Source organism: Bacillus rossius, chromosome 2 (assembly GCF_032445375.1).
Source record: "Bacillus rossius redtenbacheri isolate Brsri chromosome 2, Brsri_v3, whole genome shotgun sequence".
NCBI lineage: Eukaryota > Metazoa > Arthropoda > Insecta > Phasmatodea > Bacillidae > Bacillus > Bacillus rossius.
The window spans coordinates 100,587,292-100,599,390 of NC_086331.1; the positions used below are offsets into that span (position 1 = coordinate 100,587,292).

At 33.4% G+C, this 12,099-nt stretch overlaps 1 protein-coding gene across 1 annotated transcript in view; it reads left to right on the top strand.

Moving 5' to 3' along the window:
- LOC134529517 (membrane-associated protein Hem) overlaps nt 1–12,099 on the top strand; it is a 131,435-nt gene that overhangs the window by 52,450 nt on the left and 66,886 nt on the right. Inside the window, exon 14 of the mRNA XM_063363686.1 lies at nt 6,370–6,506. Coding sequence (XP_063219756.1) covers nt 6,370–6,506 — 137 coding nt within the window. The remainder of the gene's footprint in view (nt 1–6,369; nt 6,507–12,099) is intronic.

Below are 12,099 nucleotides of genomic sequence, written 5' to 3' on the forward strand. Positions count from 1 at the left end.
GGATTTTTTTTTGTAAATATTTCTTAGACAACAAACAGTATGCAGATTTGTGGAAAGTAGTTAAACTTATTTTGACTCTGTCTCATGGCCAAGCATCTGTAGATCGTGGTTTCTCTACCAACAGAGAAATGCTTGTGGAAAATTTAACGGGAAAAACTCTAGTAGCAGTGAGGATTGTGTACGATGAATTTAAAGATAAAGCAGTAAGTGATGTTATGTTCAGTAAATAACTGTTGGCAAATGCTAGATCATCAAGAATGCCCTATCAGCACTTCTTGGAGGAACAGAAGAAACAAACATCTAGAGAGGAAAGTAGTAGAAAGAGGTCACAACTGCTAGAAACTGTCCAAAAATTGAAGAAGATGAAGCTGCAGATTGAGAAATCAATTGATTCAATGAACAAAGAAGCCGATTCAGTGGCATTACTTGCTGAGAAAAGAAATGATTTTACTCTTCTTTCAAAGTCCAACGCATAAAGGAAAAAATCATGTAAATCGGCAGCCAAAGCTGCAAAGTTAAGTGAAGAGATTGAAAAACTGTCTAACAACTGTTAACTAAAGGTAATTATTGTTTTGTTGTATTTTAGGATGTTTGAAAAATATTGGAAAACAGCATTTTTATTAGTGTTTCTCTTTGGATTAATTGCTTGCTATTTTATCGATTACAACATAGTATCAAAAAACAATTGTTATGTTTGAAAATCTGTGACATGCCCTGGGAATGTCCTCGAATTGTCCTTGAAAATATTTTTTTCAATTTGTGTATGAACCCCTGTGATGGAATTGAAGTACACGGCAGATAGTTAAAGGAGTGCAGGAGAGAGGAGAAGAATGGAAAAGAGTGACAAAGGAAGATGGAGGCATTTTACTTTGCTGACCCGGCCACAGGCTGGAAGCAGTCGATGATGATGATGATGACTCCATGCAAATTTTGGTACATTGATAAATTGTACCTTCCCAATTTTATACTCTCATGGTGTTGATCAGTAATTGGTTGGCAGCTTTTGGTGAGTAGCTAAAATGCAAATCAAATGATAAAATAAATCTCATGAAAAATTGGGTGCTGTACATAAATACCTGGTTGCTATGCACTAAAGTGAGGTGGCTTTCCTGTCAAAATATTTTTCATTAATTTATTTATTTTAAATTTTTTTTGTGCTTTTAAATGCTGCCCAATAGCTTGATGTCAATTACAGGCTAGCATTTTAAAAGGTTTGGGATGAGAGAGATATGTTTAGGAATTGCACTAGCATTTGTCTGGAGGGAGGATGGAAATTTATTACAGAAGAAAACCTTTTACAGTGCAGGTTGCCAGGATCTAATGCAAGACCTCTCAAATGCAAGTCGATCTCACTACAACATGACCAAACAGCCTTTGACAAATTGTTAGAACTTAAATCGGAGGTCATACTGTTTCTACAGTAAACTAACCCTAGCTTTGTGAATTCTTCAGTTCATGAAACTTATTGTTTCAGCTGGCATACTTGATTAAACTAAATAATTTATTATTTTTCAATGAAAATCAAAGGTTTCGAGATCATGAGTTAAAAAGGGAAACTAAAAAAAATTTCAATTTTTTTTTTTAAATTTTGGTTGCTCAGTTTAAAAAATATCAATACTTTGGTAGAGTGAGATGACATAGTAGTAAGATGCTGGACTCATGCAGTTAGTCTCTGACCAGAATTATGAGCAGGTGAAAGTGGAAGATACTGATCTCTGCCGTGTGCTAGCTGGTTTTTTTTTCAGTTTGGGCAACTAACTGGGAATATAGAAAAATAGGGAATGAGCCATGCTACTGGAAAATCCAGAAGTAACCTATACATTTTTCAAAGCCTTCTGGCATTATGTGTTTGTATACAAGTTGGAAACAGCTTTGTTGAAAAACTACATGTCATCTTTACAAACTGCATTACTTATACCACTTTTGACCGTTGTTGTTAATTTCCACTGTAAACGATAGCAGACACAAAACAATCTAAAAAATATTGGTATACGGTAATATGTGATTTGACACGTAAAAACTGAAGGAACTCTTTGATGACAAAACCCTAAAATAATCGTACTACACTGTTAGTTGTTGCTGAGATTGTTTCTCTCTTTTTTTTTTCCTGTTATTGCTAATTATGTGCCATAATTTTAGCCAGCTGTACCTTTTAGTGAGAGTGATCCGTAACACACTGTCGACAAGTCTCTCGTGTCAACGATAGAAGTGCAGTCTATAACAACGCACTGCCCTTTTACCAGATGACTGCCAACAAAAAGTTTATGAAAGCAGAAGCAAGATTTTTGGTTATTATATTTATGTTAAGCAACATTAATCCTTGCCATTTTTTGGGAGTCGTAGAGGGAGATGGCTTACAAAATAATTAGGAAAAAAAGTGTTCAAGATAATATTTAACCAGTGACCACTGACTTAGAAGTCAGGACACTGACCCTTTTACCACTGGTACTTTCTTTCGTAAGGAACTATGACACCTATGAACTTCAGTCCTGAAAAGTGATGTGATTGCTATGTTTGCCATTTTTAAAATAATTATTATTTATTTATGTTGAAGGCATTATGTAAATAAATGCTACCAAATTATTTTCAAGGAAAATACTTAATTAAAATTTGATTATAAATATTGTCACAGTGTGGGTTAAGTAAAATATGAAAATCTAAAATTTAAATAAATACCAAATACAGGAATGAAAACTCCTACTTAAAAGTAGAAGTGTTATGTTAACGCTTCTAAGACGTCCTGTCTTAAAGTAACTCAGAACAATTATTCACATCTTCACACAACAAAGGGGGAAACTTAGTTTAAATTTACTTCTCAAGAAGTTAAGAGTACCGCTTCCACTGAGATTTTTAATGTACCTATTCAGATCGTAAGTTTTCGTCATCCTCTACAGGATGGTACTGACAGGAGTTTCAATACTAAAAATTAGGGCTGACCTTTTTTAAAACTACTAACTTAATACTAATTCAAAAATAACTTACATTTATTTTAAAAGAGTTAAAACAACTTAATACAAGTCAGTCTTTTCTTTACAAATAGCTTGCCTACATAGTTTACAGTTAAAATTAAGAAATGGCTCCACAGTTGTTAAGCTTAGAAAATGATTTAGGTTTTGATTAAAACCGTACAACTAGAAATTATAGAGAGCATCACAAAATTTTACCCTAACCTATTATGATGGGTTTCGTAAATTTAAAACTAAACTCTTATTTAAAATTAATAACAACTGATCATTACTCACGAATTTCATGAAGACATGAAGAGCAACTACTGAGGCAAAACTTCAAGTTGATTGGAAACAGTACTGACGAGGAGAGGCATAGCCTCACCGTAGAGTGATCCTTAAAACTTTTTCAACTCCGACTGCCAGCACTACCAACTCGTGTAAGCCCTGACTGACCAGTCTCTGCCATTTAATATCTTTCCACGCACCGCGACCACCAAAACAATCCTGGGTTGTTGAAACTGTAACTAGCAATGGTGTATGTCCAAAATTATGATTTAAATTAATCTTCCCCATTGCTGAATTATTTATTTCAGTGTAAAATGTGATGACTTAGTTTTTTTTTAAGTCTGAACATTCAGTGAGACAACATTGTAAAACCTTGATAAAATCTGGAAAAACTTGGTAATCTGATATTTCCAGTAGAGTGGGCACCCTGGTTTTGCCCATCAGACAGAATCGCTAGCTAAAGTAGAGATAGTATAGATATTCTGATATAATACGGAAATGATTAGGTAACCAACCAAAAAACAACATAACGTCTAAATCTTATGAAAAATTTGAGTACTTTTATTAAATAAATGTGCAATTATATGAATTGGCTCGGAGGAAATGGTAAGTTAAATTTAGAATTGTTGCTGTTAATTTATAGTTTACATTTTAAAATTTATTTTTTATTTATAGCTTAGCTTTTTATTTATTTTTATTGTTTTTATTTATTTGTTTTATTTGTATGAATTTAAGTACTTTGATTCGTGTTAATGGTATGATAGAAGTTAATATTTTGTACATTTGTCATATTACTATTATTGACTTTCCTATTATATGTTTTTATGTACATTTAGAGTAATTAGGAATGAATTGTTACACACCAAAGACCGCCGGACTAGCTCGGATATTTCATGTTTTGGTCTTCGAAGGGTAACTCACAGGATACACTTGCATACTCGGATGCTGAAAAAGTGAGGTTATGTTTCCTTCAGAATATTAGTTATGGGCGATTGTTGAATTTCAATTATGTCTGTCGTACACAAAATGTTTTTTACTGTTTATTTACTTATACCTTACGAATTCATGAGACATTTGCCGCCATCTTGCGACCACAACATTTACAAGTTGAAATAGTATTTTCCTTTCCCACAACAAATAGGCTTCATTAATTTGAATCACACGCTGACTGGCCGAAAATTGAAAATTAAAACAGTTCGAAGTTAAGTCCTGCAGTTGCACTCAACTTTTCGGTACAATGCCGAAGGATAATGTCCTTGGAAACAACGACAAATTTTACTAAGTCCTGTTTTGGGCGATCACCGACGACTGTAGTCACTAAAATCTAATTATGTCCAAAAAAAAAAAAAAAAAAATTAGGTTGATTATAAACCGGTGAAGCCCGGACCACAGCCGCGAAATTTACTCTTTAAATCTTCATAATTAAGTTTTGAGCCACCTACTCAACTAGCCACCTTCTCAGTCGCTGTGCAGTAGATGACTAAAAAACCAAAACGACACAATGGTCTCAGGAGAGACCAAGGATTGCTCCATGACGTAACTTTCGGCCAATCACAGCTCAGTATCAAACACTCCCTCCAACACCAGCCAATCACAGAACAAATTACAATACATGAAAAAACCCTGTACACACATAACCCGGGGCTTCCCTTGATCTGTCTCTTTTCAAATCCACATAAAAATCGGGGACTCCCAGAATATTTTCTCACACTAGTTGCCCGGTCTCTGCCTTACACCGGATGCATCATTATCATTTTATCACCTCGGCGTCACTGTGTCGACGCACGCCTTTCTTTCTCACTCTTAACTGCCATGCAACTGACTCTCATGATTGCATCATCCCACAGACAAAATTACAAAAGAAAAATACGTTACAGTGCATTTGCGCATATAAACAAAATATTTAAAGCTTAAAAACCATTTTAAAACACATAAAAACGTAATTATTTAGGTAGAATTCGGTAAATTTACAATTACAGGGCTGTTTCATAATAAAGCAAATAGGCTTAAACAATACACAAATATTAGAAATGGTAATTAATTGAGATAGTACATTAATAAAACATAAACAAACATAAATATTAACCTGGTAAACAATTATAAACGGTAAAATATTATCATCAAAGTTATTTGAAAAGATTCATTGTAAGTTTCAATGATTTATCACATGCACCTCAGTTAGGTTATGATGCCTGAAAATTATTTAAACAACTTACATACTGTATTACTGTTAAAACATATTATTCATAAAAACTTAAAGAAAAATTGGGGAAGGCACCGTCCTGCAATGCTACTGGATGAAAAAAAAAAAATTTTTTAGTTTTAGTTATTTTTGGTCATAGCTATCTTCTGCGAAAAGAGCGAAGATAAGTTATGAAATTAATCTCAAAATAAGACAATCTTAACAGAAAAAAAGTCTAGAAAAATAAAGGTAAACCTCAATATATAATATTTGGGATTCAATTAAAATTTTAACGACATTGAAATATTGTTTTAGCATATTGTGCTGAACATACTACTGATATTTTTGACGTGATAACGTCTTATAAATCGATGAACGCCGGCTGCACGCACGAAAAAGCATGACTCATTGTCACGTTCCGCCTGAGCTGAGCGTGCAAGAACCAGCCAACCACCGTGCGAGAAAATCTTATATAATATCAAACAGGTTAAAGCGAGCTTTTTAAAAGCAGCAATTTAAAAAATTTGATTTATTTGTCCAATTTCATCATTTCAAATTAACAATTTATTGACATTGATTTGATTTCAGTTTATTTATATAACTAATTGTTCGTGATTATATTTAAACAAATTATTTAAATTTGCAAAAACTGTAAATAGTATTTGAAAATTAAAAAGTATGCAATTTTTCATCAATGTTTTCTTGTGACTTTATCACGTAAAATTATCGTCCGTAAACCGACTTTACAGACAACCCCCTTTTTTTCCTCCATATTTTGTGTGAATTCTGGATACCAATTGTTAATGGTTAACTTTTTTAAATGTAATGTTTGTGAGATTGACTTATTTTAAAAATTTTGTATTATAACGTATAACAAGTCAAAAATCTATAAATGTGGCTTTGTAACTAGTAGGCATTTTTTCTAACTGTGGTTATATTTTTGATTACTTACAGTTGCTTCCCAAGCATTGTGCTATTTTGATTTCACAAGTGGTCAATAGAAAGAAAAAGGACAAAAACAAAAAAACTACACCAGAAATCGCAAAGCCTGGTGTAGAAAGCTTCCGTAAAACAAGAGAGGAACTTACGACGTAAGTATCAATGTAGCTTGTTAATAAATTGTTAGAATAGACTTTGGCTATAACACAGCTGTTAGGAGACTCAGTTTATTGAGGAAGTGTGCTGTACTGTATTTGTAAAAGATAATGCACGGCTTGTGTAAATGTGTATGGTTTTTATGCTTACTCATAATAGATTTGAGTCTTTTCTGTTGTTTATTTGCTTTTACATCCTAAGTTCACTTGCTCTACTTAGTTTATTTTTAGCAGTTGAGTCATTGCACTATATGATAAATTTTATTCAAGCATCTATCCCAGCTGTGTTGGCCAGGGTTTATAATTAACAACTCTAATAATCTATTGGGTTGATAAAGTATTAAGTTTTCAATCCCCTTCTCAAATAAGCCTTCCAAATTAAGTGGGGCATTAACATGCTCTATTAAAGTATAGTTTTGATTAAGGCCATCTGAAATATTTTGATGCTTATTACCAGGCATTTTCTTAAATTTTCAAGTTTTTGATCTGGTTTTCCAGGAAAAATTTATTTAGAAATATAAAGGAAATTTACATAATAACAAGAACTTAAACTGCTAAAATGAATTAAAAAACAAGCAAGAATTGTTACTAAAAATTAATTTGGAATTGTCAAATCCATGCTGTGTATAACATTAAAGGCTAACAACCCTAAAAGGTAGTAATAAGTACTCAGAATTGTTTAATGTTGAGTTGCACCAATCATTTTCCTAAATATGCAATTTTTTATGTTTTTATTTCTCAATTGAAACAAGTATTTATTTTGTGCCCACTCTGCTAAACAAATGTAGTTTTTACTACAAATATATAAACCAACACTGTAAAATCCAAGCAATCTTTTGTAGTAAAACTAATTTTTGCATAACTGTAAAAAGCTAAATTATGTTATTTGATTTTGGCTTTACATCTTGTCAATAATGAGGTCATATAGACTGTAACACAACAACAACAAAAAAATTATGATTTTTGATCAGTTTTTTCTTTATGAATAAACCCATTATTTTGGTATTTCTTTTTTATGTAATTGTTTTATGTTTAAATTTTTTTTATGCAGTTTTTCATTAAAGGTTTGGGGTCCACAATGGTATTTCCAGTATCCTGCATCTACTTCAATTTAGCAACATACTTTAACTCTAGTTTACCAAGTAAAATTTAAAATAGTTTTGATGAATTAGAATGCTAAACAAAAGGACTTGCAAGACTTGATTAGGTATTCAGGATTTAAGAATTCAATGTGGTTTAACTTATTTTTGTATCTAAAACTTTTATATATATATATTAATTTTAAATTCTTTTTTTTATAAAAACTAACTTGTTAATAAAAATTGTAAACATGTATACAACTATCAGCAAAAAAAATTTTTTGACGTGATAACATCTTATAAATCGATGAACGCCGGCTGCATGCACGAAAAATTGTGACGTTCCACCTGAGCCGAGCGTGCAAGAACCGGCCAACCACCGTGCGAGAAAATCTTCTATAATATCAAAACAGGTTAAGGCGGGCTTTATAACTAATTGTTCGTGATTATATTTAAACAAATTATTTAAATTAAATTTGCAGAAACTGTAAATAATATTCGAAAATTAAAAAGAATGCAATTTTTCATCAATGTTTTCTTATGACGTTATCACGTAAAATTATCGTCCGTAAACCAACTTTACAGACAACCCCCCTTTTTTTACAAAAATATATCATACATTGTTTACATAACTTTTTTTGCCCCTGTCTCACAAAGTCAGGGAGGGCTGTTAAATGGTCATCTCCACTGTCAATATAGCCAAACTTACCACGTGGTAATGTCTGAAATACACCCTACAACCAACAACACACTTTGTTTACCTTAGTTATAGTCTTTCATTGCCCTGTTCCACATCTGGTTTTTGTCCCTGTGCACCGATGTCCACACAATCTTGACACACAGCCATGCACTCATGGCCTCCTCATACTCAAACAGCTGGTAACAGGGTTCATGATCTTGGACCTGCATAGTTCGTGAACTAGAGAGACAGAAACACAATGTCTCTTTCTTGCACCATACATCTGTTTCCTGCAATTGCCAATTCATGATGTGAATTTCTCAAGTAACATACCTCACTTTTCTCTGTGTTTCATGTAAATCTTGATGTGTTGCGCTATGCTATGATTTCATAAAAGTTTGATGACCTGTAGTGGCAGGAATTTGATTTACAATTTTACAAAATTTTTTCTCTCTTTCTAGCTTAACCTGAATTACTTCAACAATCTTTTCCTGAAAAATAATTTTTCTCTTTTTGCACAGATTTCATTTCATTGTGATTTGTTTTCACATGTCTCAAACCTAACTTGTAGGCCTACCTTGTCAATTTATTTTTCATTCTGTTTGACCTTACTTACACACGTGGAAAATTGCTGAGTCAGCTCAACTGGAAGTACATCCAATTTATTTTCTGCTGCAGTAATTAATTCCTGTTTTCTTTGCCCTATCATTTGTGTGTTTTGTACATCTTCTTGAGTGAGTTTGTGTTTTGTTTGATTTAGTTTTTGTTCCATTTTTTTGTATGAACTCTCGTCCCAATTTCTGTTGTCCCTATTTCTATTTTTCCCCCAGTTCCTGTTGACCTTGTATCATCTCCATTAACCTTTGCAACATTGTGATCAGTAGGTGTTGTAGATTGATTATCAGTATTCTCTGGAAACCCAGGAAATCCTCGCCTTCGTTACTATTTGTGAGACTCATTTTAAACAAGATCAAATTTACAAACAATACCAACTTAAATCTATTTTCCTAACAACCTAATCTCACTCAGAAAAATACAAACATACCATCATTACCAAAATTACCAAAATTTATAGACCTATACAGTTAAACTTGTGATTTTCCAGCGTAGATCCCTCTGACGCACGATGCTGTGATCCCTGAAGCACTGTGTAATCGTTGGTTGAAGTCCTCAACATTCTACGATGCCCCACGATGTTAACATCCCTTAGCCACAGGATCTCTTTACCGACGTTGTCTGTTGTGTACGTCTCCTGTATATAATGCAGCTCGTAGACGTTAATCCCCTTTACCACAATGTTTCCCGTTCCCATTTGCAAGAATAATCATCTTCAGTGATAATGATTCAGATGAGGTCTATTTCCATTTTTCAGACAGATTCTTTTTTTTCTTCTATAATCTTGATTTTTTTTTTATTCAGGGCATGAAGAAATCAATGGCAGCCATTTTCAAACTGACCTGGAAAGGCAGTCTGAAAGTAACAAGTTACAAAATACATTTGAAACAATAATTGAGATGCAGTTGAGGGCTGGAAGGAAAGATTATTTGTAATTTTAAAAGTTAGTCATTGATTTTTAGGTGAAGTTGCCTATTGAAAACAAAAGAATTTTGTAATACTTTTTTTTTCTGTTTTTATCCTTCACAAAAAAAAACTATATTCAAAATTCAAATACACACAGTTAAAGATGCTTCTTCACACATTAGCACAGACAGTTAGGTCATCACTCTGTGCCAGAAAATATACTATTTGTCGTTATAAACAAAAACTTAAAGTCCTGTGGGCACACTTTAACTCACGGCACTGCCGAGAAGAAAACATTTCTTGGGACAGCAGTACAGGCACACCTAGGCTGCACAATGAGCCCTTAATGCCAATACCAGAGGTCGAGAAATTTCAAAATTTTTCACCAAAAGAAAGTTACTTGGTGGCTGGGCTCACGTTAAATCATCTCTTAACAATTATTATCAAAGATTTGGGCAGCCACCGACCATCTGCAATTTCTCTTTGCTACCGTTGAATGATGACTGATGATGCTATGCAACTACCTATAGCCACGTAGGAAGTGGCAGCCAAGTGACCTCATCCACCATTCACAACACAGCTTTTACATACAAGGACACAATACTACACAAATTGCATTATACTCACATCTAAGTTTTCCTGTACAGAACAACCATACATTTACAAAGTCTTTTCTGATTGGTTGTGACAAAACCCTGTTAAATTTACCATCTCCCATGGGAGCGAACACATGCCGTATTTCCCATCATACGAATTTATATAGAAAGTACCAGAGTGTTTCGGTAACTGATAAACTGTCTGTCTGTTGATGCTAGAGTGTTGCACATCTGTCCTTCCTTTACCAAAACCCTAGCTAACATTCTAGAAACATTATGAAAGCTTCTAACTGAATAAAAATGTAAAATATAGTCATTAAAACAATATTGAAAGTAAATAAACTACTGAAAAATGCATTTTCCACAAATACTAACGTAGCAAGCAATGTGAAGATAGAACAAATGTAGTTAGATGGCTTTTCTAAATAAAATAACTTAATAGAAAAATTAATTACAAGAATATAAACAATAATAAAATACCTGTATGAAAACCAAGACCTGGAACCTATATAACTAGCTGATCCATCTGAATGACTTAAAACACAATATTTATTCCTTCAGAAAATCTTACAAAATTTGGGGAGGGTAAGGTCCTGCAATACTACATTCTTTTGGAATTAAATATTTGATATTTTACAATTTTAGTCAGCCATAAAAGTTATTTTATTTGGATGGTCATTATAGCAATGGTGTTTTGCTTATTGAAATAATTAGAACATGAAAAGTAGTACATCAGATGAATGGTTGAGATGTGCCACTGCTCTGTGCTCTATTTTCCCCCTCTCATTGTTAATGCTTTCGTATCTCTCCATTTCACCTCTCGTTCTATTGCTTTGAGCAGTCTTTGTGTACAAGTACTTTGGAGGACGGATGTCTCCAGGCAGTGGTTATTAAAGTAGGCATTACTCATGTAGTTGTGTGATTACCATTTGTTTGCTAACCTGCTTAGGTTTGTGGATTTATAGTTGGGACCACTAGAAGTAAAAATCATGTTTCTATCTTTTTTCTTTTAAATATGTGCCTTACACTTGAAGTAACTTTCTCCTTTCCTAGCATGGCAAGCAATCTTGTATTACATTTTTCATTACGTGTATTTCAGGCAAGACTCCTAACTAGCGGAATGGTCCGACTGTTACATACATGTGAACCCTTGAAATTATTTTACTGGGCTCCAAAATATTGGCTGAGTTTCATACAATGTTATCCTCAATGATTGTTGAAGGAAATAAACTCTCTTGATATAGTTTACTGTTTTTAACTGTTTTTATTCTTCCTTGCCAAAAATTCACAGAACAAACCATTGTGCTTGCTCCAGCAAGGTAGTTCATTGCTCAGAAATATTATTTGCTGACTATCTAATGTTATTTTTCTAATGTTTATATTAAATTCCCGTGGTGGTTGGCAACTCCAGGTATAAAGGCCAAAAGAACCATTGTTCTCTCGGTATGGCCACCAATTATCAGAAAGGCTCCAATTAGTCTTAAGCTGTCATCTGTGGGCAAATATTCTAGGTAAAAACAGCCCGGTCCAGAGGCGTAAAATTCTAATGCAACTCGTACAAAAGTATTGTTGGTGAACCACCACTTAAAACGGGAACGCCCCTGTCGAGTTCCAAGTAGTGACTAAACCAATGCAACCAACAAGTTTGCTTCCTTCCTGGGGCCTATTCCACGAAGGTACAAGTTGCAAATTACAGGCAAAATTATATATAAGTT